This window comes from Nelumbo nucifera, chromosome 3 (genome assembly GCF_055504915.1).
Source record: "Nelumbo nucifera cultivar China Antique chromosome 3, China Antique-T2T, whole genome shotgun sequence".
NCBI classification, from domain to species: Eukaryota; Viridiplantae; Streptophyta; class Magnoliopsida; order Proteales; family Nelumbonaceae; genus Nelumbo; species Nelumbo nucifera.
In genome coordinates, this window is record NC_142651.1 from 78,520,967 (window position 1) to 78,547,050 (window position 26,084).

Genomic DNA, 26,084 nt, shown 5'->3' on the forward strand with positions numbered 1-26,084 from the left:
TTAAACCTAACTAACATCCAACTTACATGGGATTGGATAGCAACTGGGTTGAGGTGGTAGCCCTAACTCTAGATTATAAATATTGGTGCCTGAGGAGGACATTAGCAAATTGCTTATGGTTGTGCAACTTGCTTTACACAAAGAGCACATGTGGGGAGAAATACACTAATTAGTTATTCTTTACTGAAGAACCTCACAAGTTACAACCATCAATCTTCAAATGTATTACCTGTCAAGAAGAAACTCTTTAGGGGGGTTGTGTCCCTGCCAAATAACTTTTTGAGAGGAGAGAGAGAGAGAGAGAGTTAGATGATCTCTCTAGTCTCTCCAGTTCCTTAATTTTTATTAGGGCAGCCAGCTCGTAAAGACAAATTAAAAGTTAACAGGCCCATTAACACAAATACAACTAAAAATAAAAAATTCAAGCAAGAAGATTAAGGCCCACATGGCCCAAATACCCAATCTGTGTGTGTGTGTGTGTGTGTATTTATGTCTGTATGTATAATTGTATTTGCATGTATAGATAGATTGGTTGATTGGTAAAAAGGTGGCGTTTGATAAATCTGAAATCTGTAAAAGTTAAAATGATATTCAGTGTCTGAAATCTCAAAAGAGGCATAGATGCTTTTCTACTTTTTAGAGGCTCTAAATAGATAAGGTTGTTTGTGTTAGATCAAACCTTCAGCATCTATAATTTCGTGATTTTACTATTTTACCCCTAAAACAGACTATTTGGTATTTTGGAGTTCAATTTGCATTAGTTCATAAAAAATAATTTATTAAATTCAAAATAATATTGAAAAATATGAGTAAATTATAAAAAATAAAAAAGATTATATTAAAATAAGAATAAAATTGAAAAATACATATAAATTTATAAATTAAAAATAAATTATTAAGCGTTAAAATGATAATGAAAATAGTAATAAAGTCCATGAAGCAATGAAAAAATATTTAATAATTATCAAATTAGTATCTTAAAACTATTAAAATATTTAATAGTTAATAAAAATTAAAATAATTAATAATTAATAAAAAAAATGTAGAGAACACTGATGTGGACCCCACTGCTGTGGTCCCCACTGTGTTCGTATTGGCAGCATAGAATATGTTTTTTGTTAGTTGTGTCAGTGTTGGTAGTTATTTCAGTTTGTTGTTACAACTTGTTATTTCAGCTTTTTTATTAGTTTATTTGCCATGTAAGCAATAAGGGAAATTCAGCCCTTTTACAATTAGTCAACATATATGACCCTCTCTCTCTTTTCAAAAACCCTTCGTGTACTTCTTTTCTCCCTTTCTTCTTCTTTTCTTCTGAAATCTTTCTTTTTGCTTTCGAATTCAAGACTGATTGTAGTCTTGATCGACTATTTGGTATCAGAGCAAGGATTAGGGTTTCTCCCTTTTTCGGCTGATTCTTGGAGGTTATCAGAGACTGTAGCAGCTGTCCAAAGAGTGGATTGTGTTCTTGATAATCAGGAAGAATCAGAGAAAGATAAAGAGTCCAAGATCAGGTTCTTTATCAAGAATGAAGGTGGCAATCAGAATTTCTGTTCAAAACCTAAAACTGGTTGTAGAGAAGGTGGTCTTATGTTAGTCTAATTAGATTGACTACATGAGAATTTCCCAGGTTTAAAAGTTTTTCAACAAAGGAGGATCGACTGATTCTTGGAGGCTACTAGTACTGTGCGGCTACTACTAAGAAGATTGTAGAAGGCTGGGAGAGTTCTAGTAGTCAGGAAGAATTAAAAAAGGCTTCGAATCCCCAAGATTAGGGTTCTGCATAAGACAGAAGGTGGCGGCCAGAGATTTTCTTTCATAAAGTAAGTTTTTTTTGCTTGAGAATAACCTTGAAAGAATCATCTTGGTCTGTTCTGAGAGGTGCGGCTGGAAAACCTTTTTTTTCTTTCTAGGGTTTTGAGAGAAAACCCTAAAATTCAGAACTGTTGTTGGTTTCAGATCAGATTTGAACTGGTTTCATACAGAATTTTGTTTTTCCTTGTTTTTGGAAGACCTAGGCTGGTTGTTATCAGTTGTTTAGGTGCTGTTTTTTCTATTACAGTAGCTTCAAAAGTTTTTTATTGCTAATTCTTGACCAAGAATGGAGTTCAAGAATCAGGGGGAAGGTGTTTTTGGGACTAGCAATTATGGTAAAATGTCTGAAAATGTCTTTCAGATTACAACTGTGAAGTTTGATGGATCCAACTACGTAGAATGGGCTCAATCGGCCATGATGGCCATTGGGGGTAGAGGAAAACTTAGCTACCTGTTGGGAGATGTGAAAGAACCATCTAGGGAGGACCAAATTTATACCAAATGGGTTTAGGAGAACTATTTGGTTATGACATGTCTGTGCAATTCTATGCAGCCACATATCAGCCAGAACTATTTGTGGGCAAAAACAGCCAAGGAAATTTGGGATGTCATGAAAGAGACTTACTCTCAACCCTTTAATGTTGCTAGGGCCTATGAATTGAAGTGTGAGGTTAATAACCTTAAGCAAGGAGAGAAACCAGTCTCCGTTTACTTCTCTACTTCGAAATCTTTGTGGCATGAAATTGACCACCTAGAAACACTTGAGTGGGAAAGTCAGAAGGATGCACAGATTCATAGAAAGCAAGTTGAAACTAATAGGGTTTTTGAATCCCTAGCTGGTCTGAATCCTGACTATGATATTGTGAGAGAACAAATACTAACAAGGGACAGTGTGACCTTATCTAAAGCCTACTCCTTGGTGCATAGTGAAGAGACTAGGAGAAAGGTTATGATGTAGCATCGACCCTTCCCACCAGCCTTGGCAGCAGTTAAACCTAAGTCTGGGGGTGATACAGAAAGGGATATAAAGAAGGAAGATAAGCGGGATCTAGTGTGTGAACATTGCAAGAAACCCAAGCATACTAAAGACACATGTTGGAAGCTGCACCTTCATCTAGTCCCAGCAAAACTGAGGAACAAAAGGGGTAATGCCCATATGGCTGTCAATACCGATTCTGCATCCTCATTGGGCACAAAAGGCACGCCCCTAGACACCTTAGTTGCTGTTCGGGCTGCCCTAACTTAGTTGGAAAAGGAAGTTGGGAATTCATCTCAATCATCTCAGTCATCATCAGCTCCTTCCACATCAGCCTTTGCTCATTCAGGTACTCGGGCCTCAGCTTACCATGCTTCAGCTCCATGTAACACTGAACATTGTTGGGTAATAGACTCAGGTGCATCTGACTATATGACTAGCTTGCCATCATTGTTCACTACCTATCACTTATCTTCTGGTAGAAATAAAGTGTCAATACCGATTCTGCATCCTCATCGGGCACAAAAGGCACGCCCCTAGACACCTTAGTTGCTGTTCGGGCTGCCCTAACTTAGTTGGAAAAGGAAGTTGGGAATTCAGCTCAATCATCTCAGTCATCATCAGCTCCTTCCACATCAGCCTTTGCTCATTCAGGTACTCGGGCCTCAGCTTACCATGCTTCAGCTCCATGTAACACTGAACATTGTTGGGTAATAGACTCAGGTGCATCTGACCATATGACTAGCTTGCCATCATTGTTCACTACCTATCACTTATCTTCTGGTAGAAATAAAGTGTCCATTGCTGATGGTTCCCTTGTTCCCATTTCTGGCAAGGGAGACATCAAGTTGTTTAATACCATTTCCTTATCTTTAGTTCTACATGTTCCTAAGGTTGATACTAATTTGCTTTCAGTCAGTAGTATTACAAAACATCAGAATTGTTCAGTAACTTTTTTTCCTGATCGATGTATTTTTTAGGACTTGGAGACAAGGAAGGTGATTGGGACTGGCCGTGAGACGAATGGGATCTATCTGCTTGGAGAGAGTTCTCATTGAAAAGATCATGAAGATAGGAAGTCTTTTGTTTCTCAGTCAGTTAGTCCGGTTATGCTTTGGCATAATCGGTTAGGTCATTTATCCTTTTGGTCTTTGAAGAGTTTGTTTCCAAATTTGTTTGAGTCTGTTCAGATGTCAAATTTTAGATGCGAGAGTTGTGAGCTTGCAAAGCATTGTAGAACATCTTATTCCTTGAGTAATAAAAGAAGTAGTAATTCTTTTGATGTTGTGCACACCGATGTTTGGGGCCCGTATCACATCCCTTCTATGGGGGGGGGGGTACAGATATTTCTTGTTGTTTGTTGATGACTATACCCGTTTTTCTTGGGTTTACCTTATGCGCTCTCGAGATGAGGTTCCTGCTCTGACCCAGATCTTTCATCATATGATTTTAACCCAGTTTGGGGTCAAAATCAAAATCTTCAGATCCAATAATGCGAAAGAATACTTTACCAAGCCACTGGCCTCTTATCTACTTGATCATGGGATTATACACCACAGGAGTGGGGTCCACATCAGTGTTCTCTACACTCCCCCTCAAGTTGGGAATAGATATTTGTCATTCCCAACTTGCATAGGTCTGTCTCTAATTTCTTCCTTGGAACAACCTTGATGAGAAGATCTGCGAGCTGCATGCTGGAGGCGATGTACGAGAAACACACTTCTTGAGACGAAACCCTTTCTTGACAAAATGTCGATTGACTTCGATATGCTTAGTTCTGTCATGCTGTACCGAATTATGAGCTATATTAATAGCAGTCTGATTATCACAATACAACATTAATGGCTTCTCTTAAGCAATACCCAACTCCTCAAATAATGACTTCAGCCATAGGATTTCAGCCACACCATTAGCCATAGATCTATATTCAGCTTCAACACTAGAACGAGAAACAACACTTTGTTTCTTACTCCTCCAGGAGACAAGGTTACTTCCTACAAAGGCACAATATCCAGAGGTAGACCTTCTGTCATCAACACTCCCAGCCCAATCAACATCTGTATAGACATCTATCTTCATGTGATCATTATTCTTGAATAATATACCTCTACCTGGACATCTCTTCAAGTATGCTAATATTCTCTTAACTGCAAGGAGGTGAGTTGTTCTAGGAGAGTGCATATATTGACTAACAACGCTAACTAACTGATGTCTGGTCGAGTGAGACAAAGATAGAGGAGTTTTCCAACCAACCGTTGGAACATAGCTTTGTCTTCAAGAGGCTCTTCACCCTCTGCACTGATCTTGTGATTTTGTTCAATAGGTGTATCTATAGGCTTAACACCCAACTTTCCAGTTTCTGCTAATAGATCTAGAACATACTTCCTTTGAGAAATAAAAATCCCATGTTTAGATCTAGCAACCTCAATACCTAAGAAGTATCGTAGGTCTCTCAGATCTTTCACCTCAAACTCTTGATGGAGTTGTTTAAGAGACTCAATCTCACTGTTATCTTTCCCTGTCACTACAATATCATCCACATATACAGCAAGCAAAGTTAAGGAAGAGTCCATTCTTTTAATGAACAATGTATGGTCTGACTAGGCCTGTTTGAATCTTTCAAATCATGAACAAGGAAGAGTCCACTCTTTCAAGGGCTTGTCTGAATATTTCAAACCAAGCTCTGGGGGACTGCTTTAGTCCATACAAGGCTTTATTCAACCGGCAAACCTTCTTACCTGTTTCTGCATCATAAAATCCAGGAGGTAACTGCATGTAGACTTCTTCCTGTAAGTCTCCATTGAAGAAGGCATTTTTAACATCCATCTGGAACAAGGGCCAAGAATAACTGGCTGCAAGGGATAGCAGAACTCGAATAGTGGTCATCTTTGCTATTGGAGCAAAAGTCTCCAAGTAGTCTATACCATAAGTCAGAGTAAATCCCTTTGCAACTAACCGGGCCTTATACCTTTCAATGGAACCATCAGCATTATGTTTCACAGTAAATACCCATCTACATCCAACCGGTTTCTTTCTTTTAGGCTAGTCAACTAGCTCCCAAGTATTATTCCTCAGAAGGGCATCCATTTCAACCTTCATTGCATCTTTCCACTCAGGAACTGACAAGGCTTCCTGCACTGTTTTGGGAATAGGAATATCAACAATGGATGTGAGAAAGGACCTATAAGAGGGGGACAGGCGATCATAGGACAGAAACTGGGAAATGCAGTGAGTTGTGGATGTGGTGCAACGCCGTTTGCCTTTACGGACTGCAATGGGGAGGTCAAGGTCATCCAAAGAAGGTAAAGTAGCAACAGTGGAAGGTATCTCAGGGGGACCTGGATCTGATAAAGGGACTGTGGTACCTGGATCTGGATCCGTAGAAGGAATTGGGTCTGGCTTGGACTGCTGATGACCGAAATCAACCTGCCTCCACCGCTTTTGATAGACTCTCAAATCCTGACACCTTTGACAACCCTCCCCGTTACATCCCTCATCACTCAATGGAACAGGTAAAGGAACTTTTGATGAGTTAACCCCACTCTCACTAACCCCACTCTCACTACTCTCCCCTTGAGGAGAAACCCTAGGGTAATAGGGTACCTCCTCAAAGAAAGTAACATCCGTCGAGACAAATCTCCTCCCAGAAGTAGGTTCATAGCAGCAATAACCCTTTTGAGTTTGTGCATAACTGAGAAAAATGCATTTGGAGGCCTTAGGATCAAATTTGGAACGATGAGGTCCAAGAATCTGAACAAAGCAAGTGCAACCAAAGGTTTTAATGGGAACAGTAAATAATTCTTTATCGGGGTATAGAAGGGTAAAGGGAGGCTTCATGTCCAGAACCCGTGAAGTAACTCGATTAATGAGATACACTGCTGTAAGAATAGCATCGCCCCAGAAATGAATAGGCACATTGGAGTTAAACATAATTTATTAACATAAGAATAAAATTGGAAAGTACGTATAAATTTATAAATTAAAAATAAATTATTAAGAATTAAAATAATAATAAAAATAGTAATAAAGTCTATGAAGCAATTAAAAGATATTTAGTGATTAGCAAATTAATATCTTAAAAACTATTAAAATATTTAAATAATTAGTAAAGATTAAAATAATTAATAATTAGTTTTAAATCAGTTGTAACGATGTTCTATTTTACGTTAGTTGCAAAGGTAGAGAATGGGGCGGAGACGACGATGGTGGTTGGGAGTGGAGAAGAGAGAGAGAGATAGGGAGGGAGGGAGGGAGTCTTGAACTCGCATGAGGAGTATTTATCATTCCACTGATCACCTTTTCTCTTACAAAGTGGCATTCAACTTCAATATGCTTTGTTCTCTCGTGAAAGACTAGGTTAGAAGAAGAAATGTTGACTGCAACTTGGTTATCACAATACAACTTCATAGGTCTGTTAACTGAGAATCCCATCTCCTGCGAAAGATTTTTCAGCCACACTAATTCACATGTATTATGAGCCATGACCCTATATCCAGCTTTAGCACTGCTTCTAGCTACCACAATTTGTTTCTTGCTCTTCCAAGTCATCGGGTTGCCACCAAGGAAGGTACAATACCTTGTAGTGGATCCTCTTGTCAGATAGATCCAGGCGAATCAGCATTTGTGTACCCCTCTATCTCTAAGAGTTCCTCCACTCTTGTATAGTAGTCCATGGCCTGGAGCTCCCTTCAAGTACTTAACATGTATGTGGTGTGTCATCTAGACAACAAAGCATGTTAGGATGTAACTCTTTTTACTTTTAATAAATTTTTTTCTTGATTCTTCAAAAAAAAAGCATTCCCGGAATCTCTCATGGGGTGCCCAGAATCAATCTAGGGTATGGGAATCACTCACCATAATTAGCATAAGCTCATGAAAACTCACTAAAACTTTATTGATCTTTGTGTAAAACATCTATACATATTTATAGGCTCTAAATTCATAATTCAAGGTGTCTAGGTGATTCTGGGCAACACTGGGGCGCCTAATTGCCTAGGTGATAGGAATTTTAAAATATAAAGAACCAACTTTTGGTTAGTTCCCTAGTTCTCCTTTTGGTTGCAGGTGGAACCCTCCTGCCAGTTTGGAAAGGTTGCTTAGCCCTTCTGTTTTTAGGAGCATGGAAAGAAGGAGGATTCTGTGGAGATGTACAAGGGCAACAATTATTTGGATAGTGTGGGAAGAAAGAAACTCAAAAATTTTTGGGGGAGGCAAAGGAGTAAGGTGACAGTGATAGAATTTAACTATGAGAGCTGCAGATTGGGTAAAGACCTTGAAACTCTTTTCGGACTTCGAGGTGGAGGATATCTTCAGGAGCTGGGGGGCGAGAGCAAGCTCTTCCTCTATGAAACAAAAAGCTCCTAGAGGTCTGGTCACCCCTAGTGGGTGGGTGGATGAAACTGAATTTCGATGAAGTAGTGTGGACATTCTAGGCCCCTCAGGAATTGGAGGGGTGATTAGAGACAAGGGTTGTTTTATTTTGTGCCTTGTTCTTAGGCCCAATTGAACTAGGTGATTTGGTAAGAGCAGAATTTTTAGCTGTAATTTTTGGGGTTGAGAAAGCTAAAGAGATGGGAATTGGTAGTTTGATCATTGAAGGTGATTCAAAGATGACAGTGGGATGGCTGAAAAAAGGTGAGGAGGTTGTTTGGCAGCTCATAAAGGTTTTCAGACACTTAAAATGGTTGTCTAGAGACATGAATGTTCAAAGAAAATGGCTGATGGTTTAGCTAAAGCAGGAGTCCAATAACAACATATGTATTGGGCACAATTGTAATACAGTATTGGGTGGCTGTTTATGTAATGGTTTTTCTCTTTCTCACAACTTGTTGCAATCCATTTCTTTTTAAATTTAAGGCCCGTTTGGAATGGGACATTCTGATTCCAACAGTTAGGTTGGATGGAATCGGAATCCCATTCCCCTATTTGCGGGAATGGCCATTCCCTCCCCCTCCCTTGGGAATGAAATATTGAAATCCCATTTCAGCTGATTCCAATTCCCATTCCGATTCCTGTCTGAACCAAACAGACTGGGAATAGACCATTCCAATTCTGATTCGAATGGATTTCGATTCCAATTCCAACTGTGAACCAAACAGACCCTTAATGAATGAATATTTTCTTATGTCGCTGATAAAAAAACTGGCAAATCATCATATCTAAAAGATAAAAATCTTTTAAATATATAAATTTCATTATTGTTCAAAAATAATACTATAATAAGTATTTTTTAGAGCAATTTGGCCCGTTTGGTTTCCTGAATAGGTGCATTGAATTGGAATCGGAATAGCCCATTCTGATTCTAACTGTTTGTTTGGCAGGAATGTTTTTTCGATTCCCAATCTTGGGGAATGGGATTCCCCCATATGGGGGAATGGGATTCCCCCATATGGGGGAATGGCAATTCTAAGCCCCCATCCCATTCTAGAGTCTGTCAAAAAGTAAAGAACTCATGACCAAAACCCCAAACCCTAATATTAATAAAATAATAAAATATTTTTAATTTATAATAAGATAATAATAAAAAGTAATAACATATTAGTAATAGCATAAAAAATAGTAGAATAAAGTATTAACAAAAATATTGTAAAATAGTAATAAATTAATAGTACTATAATATAATGTTAACAAATTGAAAATAATAAAGTATAAATAAAATATAATTAAAGTAATAATAAAATAATAATACAATATTAATGAACAATTCATGAAATAATAATAACACATTAGTAATTAGATAATAAAATATTATGAACGTAATAGTACAATAATAAAAATATATTAATAAAATAAATTAATAATAAAAAACAAATATATTATTTATTAAATATTCATTATAATAATTATGTACAAATAAAATATTAATATAATATAATTAAAGTAATAATAAAATACTAACTTATTAATTATTAAATAATAATAAATTAGTTTTAAAGTAATAAATAAAAATAAAAGAATACTATTAAAATAATAAGAAAAAATAATAAAATAATAATATATTAATTAAATATTCATAAGTCAATGATAGTACTAAGATATTAGTTAAATTAATAATGATAACAACAAAGTAATAATGAAAACAAAGTTATTCTTTATTAAATAATAGTAATTAAATATAAATGAAATATTTGTATAATATAATTAAAGTAATAATAATATACTAACATATTAATTATTAAATACTAATAAATTAATTTTAATATAATAAACAAAAATAATAATAAAATAATAAATTATTAATAAAATATAATAATAGAGATATTACTAGTAATAGTAAAACGATAAAATATTAATAAAATATTCATAAATTAATTAAATACTAAAATATTATTTATTAAGTACTAATAAGATACTAATTTTTTTTTTGATGAATTACTAATAAGATAATAATAACAAAGTACTAATACAATAATAGTTATATATTCATAAATTATTAGTAAAGTAATAGTAACATAATAAATAGACTAATGCAAAATTGAAAAATTTCAGTTGATTCCAATTCCAACTCCAAATGTACCTAACAACAACAATTGGAATCCGATTCCGATTCTGGACTGAACCAAATAGTCGTTGGGAATAGGGGATTCCGATTCTTTGAGATTCTATTGTTCCGATTCCGATCCTGTCTGCAAACCAAACGGAGTCTTGTTATCAATTAGTAGCTAAAGAAGGCTAATAAGTGTATATAAAAATATTCAAGATGGAAAGTTGATATAAGTCAAGGTGTTTGGGTGAGGTGCCCACTCAAAATGAACTACCATTACCTACCTTATTTCAATTTAAAAAAGAGTCAATAACTCTAGGTGCCTAGTCACCTAGAAGGGCAGTAGGGCACCTAGTTGATGTAAGTCAAGGTGTTTGGCTGAGGCACCCAGCCAAGGGTGCCTTGTTGCCTAGGCAACACTTTGGTGAGCGCCGCCTTGAAAACTATAAAACTGTTACATTCATAATACTCCTAGGTGTCAAACTGTTAGACACTGTTAGGCTGATAAGAATCCTAGTAGGACTCAAACTGAACTACCATTACCTTATTTCAACTTAAAGAAGACTCAGTAACTCTAATCCTACTTATGCAATGAGTGTGGTCTGGCTTCTAAAAAGAGATAAGGCTAGAGTTTCAACCTGCAAGTCTATTTACTCATTTTCAACATTAAGTAATGTGGTTGCAGAATACTTCCTACCAAAAGGTGAAGTTCATTTATATTTTGTGACTTCTTGCGAGGCCTTCTTTTTAGTGGCAATTTATCCCTAGAAGTTATGTTTTAAAACATATTTTTTTTTTGATCAGTCTGAGAGATCTAAAATTGATTTTACTACTATTACCATGATTTTCCTTTCAGGAACTACAATCTCAAAGTTATGTGTTGGTGAAGTTAACAACGATAAGAGTTTAATTCCTCTAGCTATCTTATACCGTTCCTTGGTATGTTTCAGCTGCAAGAGCAATAATAACGTACTACTTGATTTTTCTCTGTGTAAAATATTCCATGATGTCATGTTCCCTAATTTGCATTGCATTTTCGTGTTTGTGCTGACAGTCCATTATGATGATTGTTATATGGCTAAAAGAATCTTATTTATTCCCCCACAAATGTTGAATGCTTATGGTAGTGCAATTGAGATCGATTTTGTTACATTGCTTATTATCATCTAAAGCTGTCTTTGTTGGTAATTTATAATATTTTATCATATATTCAAGGTATGGATGGTATGTTTATACTGCTACACTACTGGAGAAAAGAACCTCCAAATCCTCTAATTTGACATGTAGCTGTATTTGGGACATAAAAAAGTGCAACTGCATTTGTGTATGGCTTTGCTGAGTATGAAAAGACACAAGTTCAACTCTATTACCTGCTCCATTTCATTCTGGCCTATGCTAAAACAGAATTTTCATAATTTTGGTGTCAATAGGATTTTTTATTAGTATTAAAGAATGATTAATGTACAGGGGCTACGTTCCATACACCTCATTGTTGGCCATCCTGCTTAGCTCCCTCTGTACTTATTTATAAATCGTGTGTTATATTTTTACAATTAGTTTTCGATTGTAACTTTCCATCCGAATAGATGCCTTGGGGCCCCTTGTCTAGCCAAAGCTTCAGCCATACTATTGGCATTTCTCGCTGTCCAAAAAAATGTTGCATTCAGACATTCAGTTCAGTTCCCAGCCTTTTAACTTCCCTCATCAGATATCTACTTTTCCATGTTCCGAGTTTGTTGTTGATATTTGGTAAACCAGTCAACTAGTACCATAGAATCTCTTTCAGCCACAATGTTATTGTAGTTGATGTTTTGGCGAAATCTTAATCCTTGTGATGCTGTCAATAATTGTGCCTTGTTGAGTCCTCGCATCCAAGAGGACCTGAATAAAGAGCCATTATAGTGCCATGTCTGCTTTTAAAAACAGAACACCCATCAAAATGAGAGGATATGTCGGTAGTGTCTGTGGGCTATTTTGCTCATGTTATCATAGTTGAGGATTCTGCAATTGTTTGCCCTCCTTATGATATAATCATTGGAGAAACAAGCAATGCTAGACATGGTTTCCTCCAATTTGTCACCCTTGCCAAAGTAGTCTCTGTCAATGATCCTTAGTCTCGTGCTGATAAAAAGCTGCTTCCTTAGTCTGGTTCTTTTAATTCTTGAATTTCTTTCCTCCTATACTGTCTAAAGATTGGCTGCCGTACTGGTGCTCCACATTAATTTTTTCCCTTGGAGAGAAAAAGGAAGACCAAACGAGGATAGCCACCTTTTTCAGGGGAAGACACAATCTTTATTAGTTGCACCCTTACTTCAGTAAGATGTCGTAATTGGTTGGAATTGGAATTGGTTGGATCATTAGTGAAAGATCACTTTTCCTTGCCAACATAGTTGTCAAGGCGCCTAGGCAATTTTGGGCGACACTAGGACACCTAGGCAACACCTAGGTGATAAGAACTTTATAATATATAACTAATATTTGGCCAGTACCGTAGTTTTATTTTTCAATTAGCATGCATATTAATCGAAAAAATAGCAAATCATCATATCTAAAAGATTAAAATCTTTTAAATATATTAATTTCATTACTTAAATGATGATATTTGATAAAATCTATGCTTATAATTTTGTCAATTTACTATCTCTCTATGTTTAGAATTTCATAGAAAGATGCTGTAGAGAACACTGATGTGGGCCCCACAGCTGTGGTCCCCAATGTGTTCGTAGGACCGTATGTGCAATTATTTGTTTCAGTCATGTTAGTGTTAGTTGGTGGTTGGCTTGTTATTTCAGTTTGTTATTTGCTTTATTTGTCATGTAAGTATGAAGGGCACTTCTGTCCTTTCCTCTATGTACTGAACATAACTTATAAATACTAAGAGAGTGGCGGCGGCAGATCAATGGGAGAATCTGTCCCTCCTTTCAAACCTTTGTGTTCTCCTGTTCTCCTCTCTTTTCTTCTTTTCCTTACTTTTCTTCTACCTTTTCTAATCTGAAATCCATTAGGATTCAAGGCTGATTGTAGTCTTGATCGCTTATTTGGTATCAGAGCCTATCTAGGGTTTCTCATGTGAGTCTAGTCCAGCCGACCACATGAGAACTATCTAGGGCTGGAAGTTTATAAAGAAGTGTTCATTGGCTGATTCTTGGAGGTTACCAGAAGAGTTTAGTAGCTGTTCGAAGACTTGGCACGGCTTGCAGAGTGTTGGTAATCAGGAAGAATCAGAGAAGGCTAGGGTTCAGGCAACATTGGAAGGTAGCGAATAGAATTCTCTGGGTAAGTCTTATTTATTTTCTAGAGATTGCTACCAGTCAAGATAGTTTTTAGGGTTTTCTCTCAGAGGTGATCTATTCTAGGGTTTGACATTAACCCTACGGCAAGACCTAACTGTTGGGCTGAACTCTTTTATCTTCTTGGAAAGTGTTCATTTTAAGGGTTTTCTCTCAGAGGTGATAAGTTTTTAGGGTTTCACATTGACCCTACGGCAAGACCTAACTGTGGACCCCTTGGAAAGTGCGGCTGAGCACTTATTTCAGACCTACGATTAAAACCCTAATTCTGTTCCAGCATCTCAGATTGCTCTCTAAGCTGGTTTCAGACCTGTCTCTTGGTTCCGAGCTCTTTTAGGGGGTGAAAACTTGTACGGACTGCTTGGTACTGTGATTGCCGATTGGTTTCAGATCAGATTTACACTGGTTTCATGCATATACTGTGATTGCCGATTGGTTTCAGATCAGACCTGCACTAGTTTCATGCATATACCGTGATTGCAGATTGGTTTCAGATCAGACCTGCATTGATTCCATACTGATTTCTGATTGTGATCGACTGTTCAAGTGCTGTTTTCTGTTATAGTAACCCTAATAGTTCGTAATTACTGATTCTTGACCTAGAATGGAGTTTAAAAATCAGGGAGAAGGTAGTTTTGGGAACAACAGTTATGGTAGTGTATCTGAAATTGGGTTTCAGATTACAACTGTGAGATTTGACGGGTCAAACTACTTGGAATGGGCCCAATCAGCCATGATGGCTATTGGGGGAAGGGGAAAACTAGGTTATCTCTTGGGAGATGTGAAAGAACCTTCCAAGGAGGATCCAATGTATACCAAGTGGGTTCAAGAAAACTACTTGGTTAGGACATTGCTGTGTAACTCTATGCAGCCACATATCAGCCAAAATTACTTGTGGGCAAAGACAGCCAAGGAGATATGGGATGTTATGAAAGAAACCTATTCCCAACCCCTTAACGTTGCTAGAGCCTATGAACTGAAGTGTAAAGTGAATAGTCTTAAACAAGGAGAGAAACTAGTTTCTGTCTACTTCTCTACCTTGAAATCCCTGTGGCATGAAATTGATCATCTAGAGACTCTTGAGTGGGAAAGTCCCAAAGATGCACGGACTTATAGAAAGCAAGTCGAGACGAATAGGGTATTTGAATTTCTGGCTGGCCTGAATTCAGATTATGACATTGTGAGGCAATAGATATTGGCTAGAGATAGTGTGACCCTCTCTCAAGCATACTTCCTGGTGCATAGTGAAGGGACCAGGAGGAAAGTTATGATGCAACCTCAGCCCTTTTCCCCAGCCCTGACAGCTGTTAAACCTAAGTCAGGGGGTGATACAGAAAGGGACAAGATGAAGGAAGACAAACGGGATCTGGTATGTGAGCATTGCAAGAAACCCAAGCATACAAAAGATACTTGTTGGAAGTTGTACCCTCATTTGGTCCCAGCAAAACTGAGAAATAAGAAGGGTAATGCTCATGTGGCTGTGAATACTGATTCAGCATCCTCAGCAGGCACAAAAGGCACACTCCTAGAGACCTTAGTCGCGATTCGGGCTGCCCTAATACAGTTGGAAAAGGAAGTTGGGAGTTCAGCTTAGCCATCTTAGTCACCATCAGTCCCTGCCACGTCTGCATTTGCACATTCAGGTACTCGAGCCTCAGCCTACCATGTTTCAGCTCCAGGTAATACTGAACACTGTTGGGTAATAGATTCAGGTGCATCCGACCATATGACTAGCTTGCCATCCTTGTTCACTACATATCACTTATCCTCTGGTAGAGATAGAGTATCCATTGTTGATGGCTCTCTTGTTCCCATTTCTGGCAAGGGTGACATCAAGTTATCTGATACCATCTCTTTATCTTCTATTTTGCATGTTCCTAAGCTTGATACTAACCTGCTTTCAGTCAGTAGTATTACCGAACATATGAACTGTTCAGTAACCTTTTTCCCTGACCGATGTGTTTTTCTAGGAGTTGGAGACGAGGAAGATGATTGGGACTGGCCGTTAGACGAATGGGAGCTATCTGCTCGGAGAGAGTTCTCGTTGGGAAGAGCCAGTGGATAAGAAGTCCTTTGTTTCTCAGTTTGTGAGTCCGGTTATGCTTTGGCATAATCGATTAGGTCATTTATCTTTTCGGTCTTTGAAGAGTCTGTTTCCTGCTTTATTTGAGTCTGTTGAGATGTCGAAGTTGAGATGTAAGAGTTGTGAGCTTGCCAAACATTGTCGAACATCTTATTCTTTGAGTAATAAAAGGAGTAATAATTCTTTTGATATTGTGCATACTGATGTTTGGGGGCCATATCACATCCTTTCTATGGGTGGGTACAGATATTTTCTGTTGTTTGTTGATGACTATACATGGTTTTCTTGGGTCTATCTAATGCATTCTTGAGATAGGTTCCCGCTCTGACCCAAAACTTTCATTAGATGATTCTAACCCAGTTTGGGGCCAAAATCAAAATTCTCAGATCCGATAATGCAAAGGAACTTTGCTAAGCCATTAACTTCTTACCTCCTTAATCATGGGGTTATTCACCAGAGCACTTGTCCTCATACACCACAGCAGAATGGGGTTGCCGAAAGGAAGAATAGGCACATCTTGGAGGTGGCTAGATGTTTACCTCCAATGTACCTATTCGCTTCTGGGGTGATGCTATCCCCACGGCAGTATATCTCATTAATTGGGTTCCTTCTTGGGCCCTTGATATGAAACCCTCTTTTACACTTCTATACCCAGACGAGGAGTTGCTTACTGTTCCTCATAAAACCTTTGGTTGTACCTCCTTCGTTCAGCATCTCGGGCCCCATCATTCCAAGTTTGACCCTAAGGCCTCCAAATGCATTTTCCTCGGTTATGCACAAACTCAAAAGGGTTATTGCTGCTATGATCCTGTTTCCGGGAGGAAGTTTGTCTCCATGGATGTCACCTTCTTTGAGGAGACACCCTATTATCCTAGGGTTTCTCCTTAGGGGGAGAGTAGTGAGAGTGGGGATTTGGGTCTTTTTCCTCAGGGGGAGCACAGTGAGAGTGGGGTTAACACATCTGAGGCTGTTCCTTTACCTATTCCATTGGGTGATGAAGGCTGTAATGGTGAGGGTGGTCAGAGGGATCAGGAGTTGAAAGTCTATCACAGGCGATGCAGGCAGGTTGAACCCGGTCACCGGCAGTCCAGGCCAGCTCCAGTTCCTTCTACGGCTCTAGATCCAGGTATTACAGTCCCAGGGCCCACTGAGACACCTTCCACTGTTGCCACTTCCCCTCCTGCGGATGACCTTGACCTCTCTATTGCCGTCCGTAAAGGGAAACGGCATTGCACCACATCTACAACTCACTGCATTTCCCAATTTTTATCCTATGATCGTCTATCTCTCTCTTACAGGTCCTATCTCACTTCCATTGCCAATGTCCCTATTCCCAGAACAGTGCAAGAAGCCTTATCAGTTCCAGAGTGGAAAGATGCAATGCAAGTTGAAATGGATGGCCTGTTGAAAATTAACACTTGGGAGCTAGTTGACCTACCCAAAGGAAAGAAGCCAGTTGGATGTAGATGGGTATTTATTGTGAAGCATAATGCTGATGGCTCCATTGAAAGGTACAAAGCCCGGCTGGTTGCAAAGGGGTTCACCCAGACTTCTGGTATAGACTACTTGGAGACCTTTGCCCCGGTAGCCAAGATGACCACCATCTGAGTTCTATTATCCCTTGTAGCAAGTTATTCCTGACCCTCGTTTCAGGTGGATGTTAAAAATGCTTTTCTGAATGGAGACTTACAGGAAGAGGTCTACATGCAGTTGCCTCTTGGATTCTATGATAGAGAGACAGGTAAGAAAGTTTGCCGACTGAATAGGGCATTGTATGGATTAAAGCAATCACCTAGAGCTTGGTTTAATAGATTTAGACTAGCCCTTGGAAAATTTGGTTATGTACAGGCCCAGTCAGATCATACACTGTTCATTAAAAGGGTGGATTCCTCTTTAACCCTGCTTGCTGTATATGTGGATGATATTGTAGTGACAGGAAATAATAGTAGTGAGATTGAGTCCCTCAAACAGCTCCTTCATCAAGAGTTTGAGGTGAAAGATCTTGGTGCACTATGGTACTTTTTGGGTATTGAGGTTGCTAGATCTAAACAAGGGATCTTTATCTCTCAGAGAAAATATGTTCTAGATCTATTGGCGAAAACTGGAAAGTTAGGTGTCAACTGCTGATACACCCATTGAACAGAATCACAAGATCAGTGAAAGGGCGGGGAGCCTCTCGAAGACATAGTTATGTTCCAACGGTTGGTTGGAAAGCTCCTATATCTCTGCCTCACTCAGCCAGATATCAGTTATGCAGTTAGTGTTGTCAGCCAGTACATGCATTCCCCTAGAACTAGACCTGTTCATGGGCCGGGTAGCCCGACGGCCCGGCCGCACCCCGGCCGGGCTTGGTCATATAATTAGGCCCACGGGCCTGACTTCGGGCTTAACACAGTAAGCCCGACTGTGTTTCGGGCCGGGCTCGGGATTTGTCAAAAAAGCCCGGCCGAGCCCGGCCCGGCCCGACTCAGTATTATATATTTTATAAAATATATAATATGTATTTTATATATTATATAAAATATTTAAATAATATATTATTTATTAAAATATATATTTATAATTTAATATATATACATTTTATCCTTTTCTTTATAATTTCAATCTATCTCTCTCTTTATTCAGCTGCTTCAACATTAATAATAATAATAATAATAATATAGGCTAAATTTCGGGCCCGGGCCCAGGCTCGGGCTTCGGGCTTTTTATGAGGGCCGGGCTCGGGCCTTAAAAGAATTTGTTAATACACAGTAAAAGCCTGGCCCGAGCCCGGCCCGGCCCGGCCCATGAACAGGTCTACCTAGAACTACTCATCATCTTGCGGCAGAGAGAATATTAACATACTTGAAGAGATGCCCGAGTAGGGGTATACTGTTCAAGAACGATAATCACATGAAGGTGGATCTCTATACAGATGTTGATTGGGTTGGGAGTGCTGATGACAGGAGGTCTACCTCTGGATATTGTGCCCTTGTGGGGGGTAACCTTGTCTCTTGGAGGAGTAAGAAACAAAGTGTTGTTTCCCGCTCTAGTGCCGAAGCTGAATACAGGTCAATGGATAAGGGAGTGGCTGAAATCCTATGGCTGAGATCACTACTTGAAGAGTTGGGTATTGATTATGTGAAGCCCTTGATGCTGTATTGTGATAATCAGGCGGCTATTAATATAGCTCACAATCCGATGCAGCATGACAGAACTAATCATATCGAAGTTGATCGACATTTTGTCCGAGAGAGGGTCTCATCACAGGAAGTGTGTCTCCTGTATATCACATCCAATATGCAGCTCGCAGATATCCTAACCAAGGCTGTACCAAGGAAGAAGTTAGAGGCAGACCTATCTAAGTTGGGAATGATAAATATCTATTACCAACTTGAGGGAGAGTGCTGATGTGGGCCTCACAGCTGTGGTCCCCACTGTGTTCGTAGGACAGTATGTTTAATTATTTGTTTCAGTCATGTTAGTGTTAGTTGGTGGTCAGCTTGTTATTTTAGTTGTTATTTATTTCAGTTTGTTATTTGCTTTATTTGTCATGTAAGTATTAAGGGCAGTTCTGTCATTTCCTCTATGTACTGAACATAACCTATAAATACTAAGAGAGTGGCGGTGGCAGATCAATGGGAGAATCTGTCCCTCCTTTCAAACCTCTGTGTTCTCCTGTTCTTCTCCTCTCTTTTCTTCTTTTCCTTACTTCTCTTCTACCTTTTCTAATCTGAAATCCATTAGAATTCAAGGCTGATTGTAGTCTTGATCGCCTACTGATGTAAAATAGATAGAGGAAGTCATTGAGAGTTATCTCTCTTGTTTTTCCTTTTAAGGAGGTTTTGTGTAGGCCCATTCCTTCCACCCAAAATAGGAGCCTTTTGCTGGGAATATTTACACTTTTGACACCCTACAAAAAAGAAGACCCTTTCTATGTATCCCCAATCTGTTGCACACTTTGTAAATCTAATGGAGAGAGAGATGTTATCACTCGCTAATCTCTTATCCTTCAATTGCCCAAAGACATGAAGAGGGATAGAAAAAAGTGGAGACTTTGGATAGTGGAGCTGATGAGAAGCCATATACTAGAGAATCCTGCTTAGCATATGGTTGATTAGTATCCTACTATTTTAAGGATTACATCACCCCAAAAATTCTTTATTGTAAACCCTTGGCAACTTCCACCAACTGTCTATTGTTCTTCTTTGCTTCACTTGCTAACAGTCATGTACTTCCAATAAAAAGAATTCAACTCAAACTAACACTACCAAGGCCAAGATGGGTGTAAATCATCAGAACCCTTCTCGTCTACCATCTCTGTTCAGCCACTTATCTCCCTATCCCAAACATGACTAGACCTTACTAGTGTGAGGAACAAAATGCCTGTACTGCTATAGGAGATCCAGAAGACAGTTGCTAGGAGTCTTACCACCATTGTAACTCAGCTTGGAGGAAGGAAAAAGCACAGGTTCTACAATTCTATACACAAACCTGATGGAAAGAAGCAAAATCCTCTTCATTGTCCATTTTCTCTTCAGATTTGGCTGCATTTTCTTAAAGCTCTGGGTGCTAACTGGGTTTTGCTGTGATCAGTTAAGGATCACTTGTGTTCCTGGAAGCTGAAAGGAATAGTAGAATCTTTTGTAATAGGTATAAGGATGTTGATCATGTAATTCAGAGAGCTGTGGACAAGTTGATTTCTTGGATTTCCACATCTGGGGAATTCAAAGATCTTAGTATGTCTGTTTTGTTTCAGTCTTGCTCCTGATGGAGGTTGTAATTTTGGTTGCTTTTCAGACTGCCTTCTTGGGTCTGAATTGCAGCCTTTTTTCGGTTATGATGAATAAATTTACATTACCTTTTTCCAAAATAAAACAAGCAAAATCCATGATCTCCAGATCTCCACCTGCATGGTGCACAGCTCTTGTAAAACAATAACTGTGACCAAACCTTTCAAAACAAAACCTTTTTAAAAAAGAAAAGGAACCTGCTCACATCCTCCAACCACTGTTCAGTTTTGACAAAGAAAAACCACACTTGGTTTTACAACCAAGGACAAAGAATAAGAAGAGAAGAAAGAAATGTGGCTGTGATCCGATGGTCCGCCTTCTTTTGTCAACCCTACGAGTGAAATAGAGCAAACAAAAATAAATAAGAGCATGTGTCAGTGTTCCTCTTCTAGAAAAGAGAGTAAAAGACAAAGGAGACAATAAGAGAATGTTTGAAGTCAGAAAGACGAGTGGGTTAGTGTTCCTCTTTTTTATTTATATTAGGGTGATTATAAAACATTGTGAAAAGGGCAAAACTGCTCGTATACTGCTAAACCGTACAATATACTACATAAACAACATATATTAAATAACAGAAAATAACAATTATACCAGTATGCAGGGGGATGCAAACCAGGATGTGATATCAATTTGTGTGTCTAGATAGTTATTTTTGTTGTGCAATGAACAAAACCAGGACCCGAGAATACCATTGGAAAGTAGAGAAAATTAGGAAGAAAGCAAGAATAAAAACAGGGTATTCAAAGCACACAGAGATTTTTGTGGTTCAGCTTATATCCTATGTCCACGGGTGTCAGAGGAGAAGAAATCCACTGTAAAACAGTAGTAGAAATTGTAGCTGCAGTTTACACAGCTTCTCCCCAAGAAACCCTTCTGCCAAATACACTCAAAAGTACCCTAGCATTGACTTTTTATTAGTCTCTCATGCTCTCTCTTTTCTTGCCTCATAGGATACAAGATAACTTGCTGTGCAAGATACAATAAGATATGTATGGGAACCAAAACCCTGACAAGGTTCATATTCATGTCGGGTCCAATATTGACATGGGTCCATACTCCTCCCCGCACCACTGGTAGTGGTCAGTGGTGGGATACTCCGCTTCCACCACAGACTACTGTGAAATTTCCCTTTATTCAAAGCAGCAACACAACAATTTTGATGATGCATTTCTTCTTGATATGCATTTAAAACTGATCACCTATGCTTATGGATGATGCCATAACTACCTATGCAAAATAAAAATCTTTTTTGCTTAGATATGGAATGACTACCCTTATGTATTGAATGAAGCTCCTTCTGTCTAATACATTGCTAATTACGAGTATCGGTTGGAAGGGAATTTGCTAGTATACCTTGACAACACTCAAATTGTTGAATGCTGTGATATTGAGGGACTTGTCACTGTCACAAAACCATCTATCAACTTTAGCCTATGACACTATGGTGTGCCTCTTATCTGGTTGGGTGTTTCTGTTAAAATTGAATCCTTCCATTTGAAATAGATGGTCTCTGCTTGTTTCTTTTCTGTTTTCTTCCTTTTCAGCAATATTCATAGTTTGTCCTTAAACTTATTATTCCCCCTTCTCAAATTCAAATGAATATGTGGTATTTATTATTTCAAAAAGTTAACGTGTATGAAAATGGGGGATATCCATTTGTATCATCAATTGTTTCATGGAATAAACATCTATGGTTGAGCCAAAAGTGGATTTTGATTGTATTCTCCATTAATAATTGAATTCTTCTTGTATCGTGCTTACATGGTTTGTAGTAATACTTGGGTTTTTTCTTTATAAAAACGTGAAGGAAGTGCAAATGGCAATGATTTCTATTTGTAGCCTTCAATTTTGTCTTGGGGACAAAATTACATTGTCATTGGAGCCTTTCATAAAAACAATCCCGTTTGAGGAGGTACACAGTTTCTCATTCTTTGATCTTTTGTTGTTTTGTTATAATTTAAGGAGGGCTCATTTTCACTGTATCCATTGTACTAATTCATGATTCCATCAGGGGCGGATTGTTGACTTGATTATTACTTCTAACAAAGTTTGGATTCTTAAAGATGATGTGCTGACGTTGTACAATTTGTTTCACACCGATGATAAGCTGTAAGCATAACAAACTCTATTGAGGCATATATATTACTATGATCATACTTGCGTTTCTTATATTTTTGGCATATATATCAACTTTCTAGCCATGTAATATAAAAGATGACAAGCATGTAACTAATGTTAGTCTTGGTTCATATATCAAGTTTCTACCATTCTGTATGAACATAGTTTGATCCTTGTATTGTGTGGGAGGTCCTAGGACTTATTGGCCTCCCAGAAGTTGTGCACTTTATACCCGACTTGCACGTTGTGCATGGTTGAGTTTTCCTTTAGTTTTTTGTTTTTGTTTTGTTTTGTGTAACATGTTTTTTGTTTTTTGTTTTTGTTTTGTTTTGTAATCTGAGGTGGCTCTAGGCAGCCTTTACTGGCCTAGGCTCCTTTGTACTGTTATTTGATTTAATAAAATACCTTACCTTTTTAAAAAAAATCAAAACAAAATACATCTAGTTTGTTGTTTCAAGGCCTTGATTTCTAAGAATGAAACCTGGATCACTTATTAGGTGATCTTTGTAGCTGGCCGGGTTCATCTTAAAACCTGGAATTCATTTGCTGCTTTTAAACCTTACATGTATATGATATTTAAAACCATATTTATTTACATCTTGGTTGTGTTTATTACTTCGAGAACCACATATTGGAGTACCACCCATAACATCAGGAATGGGTATCAGAAGACTCATGGTCATAGTTTTTAAGGCGTTTAAGGCTCTAGGCGATTCTGGGCGACATTGTGTGCCTAGTCGCCTAGGCGGTGCTTAAGCAATAAGAACTTTATAACATAAATAACTAACTTTGGCTACTTTCTGTAGAGAACACTAATGTGGGCCCCACTAAGGTGGTCTCCACTGTTCGTATGTCAGCAATAAGTTATGATTAGGATTAGTTCTTTATGATAAGATTAGGACTAGTCTTTTATAAGATTAGGATAAGATTAGGATTAGTCTTTTTTCAGCTTTATCTTATCTTGCCATATAAGCAATTCAGTCCTTTTACAAGTATGATACTATGTATATAAATTTAAGAGGGGGGCGGCTGTTTAAAGACATCAACCCAACTCTCTTTTATCAAAATCTCTCTCTCTCTCTCTTTTTCTTTTCTCCCTCTTCTTTTCTTCTTTTTTCTTCTCCTTTTAAGTGTTTGTTCAATCTTGAGCGACTACTTGGTATCAGAGCATTCGATCTAGGGTTTCTCATGTGGAATTAATTTAGCCGATCACTTTAGAATTATTTAGGGCTGAGATTTTTCATTCGACTGATTCTTAGAGATTACAAGAAGTCTTCAGCAACTGTCCAAGGATTGGAAAGTGGTCCTTGTAATCAGGAAGAATCAGGGAAGAATTAATTTATCAAGGTTAGGTCTTTGGTCAAGATTGGAGGTGCCAATCAGATTTTTTTTGGTTCTCTCATCAAGATTGAAGTTGGCGATCAAGAAGAGTTTTCTCCGAGATCAGTTCTGTTTCAGAAGTTTCTTGGGTTGATCAGAACCAAGATCAGTTTTGAGCAAAGTGAAGTTGGCGATCAGAATTTCCGCAAGAATTTTTTGAATCAAGATCAGTTTTTTTTTTCTCAGAAATTACTGGGTAAGGTCTTATTCCTTCTTGAGGGCAGTAACAAGGATAGCTTAATTTGTGAGGTACAACTATATAGAATTTTTTTTTTCTTTTTCTCTTATATGGTTTTAAGAGAAAACCCTGAAATCCAGGACTGTTACTGTGTCTGGACAAGAGATTAGACTTGTTTTTAAGTTTGGCTGCTATCAGATTTCTGTTCTTTGATCTTTGTTTTTGGAGTTCTGTACCCAGGCCAACTGCTATTAGTTCTCAGATTTAGTAGGCTGATTGATACAGTGATGCAGTGAATTGGAAATTTTTTTCTCTCTTTGAATCTGATTTCTTCTTCTAGACCTACTGTCGTTAGTTTTTTTAGACCCAGTAGGCTTATTGTTACAGTAAATAGAAGGTGATTTTTGCTTAACCCCTAACCAAGAATGGAGTTAAAGCACCAAGGGGAGGGTGTTTTTGGGACTGGTTCAGTTGGCATGACTGAAAACACCTTCCAGATTACAACTGTAACGTTTGATGGTTCAAACTACTTAGAGTGGGCCCAATCAGTCATGATGACCATTGGGGGAAGAGGAAAACTGAACTATTTGTTGGGAGATGTGAATGAACCAAATAAGGAGGATCCAAATTATGCTAAGTGGATTCAGGAAAACTATTTAGTGATGACATGGCTGTGCAATTCCATGCGACCACACATTAGCCAAAATGTAAGCACCGTAATGTTGCTAGGGCTTATGAGCTGAAATGTGAGGTTAAAAATCTCAAGCAAGGTGAGAAACAAGTTTTTGTTTATTTTTCAATCTTGAAATCCCTGTGGCATGAAATTGACCACCTTGAATCAATTGAATGGGAAAGTCAGAAGGATGCACAGATTTACAGAAAGCAGATTGAAACTAATAGAGTGAGTTCTTGGCTGGTCTAAATTCGAAATATGATATTGTGAGGCAGCAACTATTGACAAGAGGCAATGTAACTCTGTCATAGGCCTATTCCTTAGTGCACAACAAAGAGACTAGGAGAAAAGTTATGCTACAGTAACAACCTTTTGAATCAGCTCTAGCAGCAGTTAACCCAAATCTGGGAGTGATAAGGAAAGAGACATGAAGAAGGAAGCTAAGAAGGACCTAGTATGTGAGCATTGCAAGAAACCTAAACATACTAAAGAGACCTATTGGAAGTTACATCCACATCTAGTTTCAACAAAATTCAGAAACAAAAAGGGGAATGCAAATATGGCTGTTAACACTGATAGTACAACCTCATCTAGCACAAGAGGGAATCCTCTAGATACTCTAGCTGCTGTCCGAGCTGTTGTAGTTCAGCTGGAAAATGATGTTGGTAATTCAGCTCCACCTCCTTAGACACCATCAGCACCCCCTACCTCAGCTTTTGCTCATTCAGGTAATCGGGCCTCAGCTCACCATGCCTCAGTTATAGATAATACAGAACATTCATGGATAATAGATTCTAGAGCATCTGATGGCTCCCTCGTTCCTATTTCTGGCAAGGGAGACATCAAGTTGTCTAATGCTATTTCCTTATCTTCGGTTTTGCATGTTCCTAAGCTTAGTACTAACTTGCTTTCAGTTAGTAGCATTACAAAAAACCAGAATTGTTCAGTAACCTTTTTTCCGGATCGATGTGTTTTTCAGGATCTGGAGACAAGGAAGGTGATTGGGACTGGCCGTGAGGCAAATGGAGTCTATCTGCTTGGAGGGAGTCCTCATTGGGAAGATAGTGAGACTAAGAGGTCCTGTGTTTCTCAATCTGTTGATCAGGCTATGCTTTGGCATAATAGGATTGGTCATTTATCTTTTCGGGCTTTGAAGAGTTTGTTTCCTAGTTTATTTGAATCTATCCAGATGTCTAGTTTGCAATGTGAGAGTTGTGAACTTGCAAAACACTGCAGGACAACCTATTCATTAAGTAATAATAGAAGTAATATTCCCTTTGAAATTGTGCATATTGATGTTTGGGGACTATACCATACCA

General features: G+C 38.3%; 1 protein-coding gene across 1 annotated transcript in view; it reads left to right on the forward strand.

Annotated features, from left to right (window-relative positions):
• The window catches only part of SAR1 (SUPPRESSOR OF AUXIN RESISTANCE1), a 105,193-nt gene that overhangs the window by 35,737 nt on the left and 43,372 nt on the right, over nucleotides 1-26,084 (forward strand). The window contains exons 7-9 of the mRNA XM_010276784.3: nucleotides 11,128-11,210; nucleotides 22,224-22,328; nucleotides 22,428-22,525. Coding sequence (XP_010275086.1) covers nucleotides 11,128-11,210; nucleotides 22,224-22,328; nucleotides 22,428-22,525 — 286 coding nt within the window. The remainder of the gene's footprint in view (nucleotides 1-11,127; nucleotides 11,211-22,223; nucleotides 22,329-22,427; nucleotides 22,526-26,084) is intronic.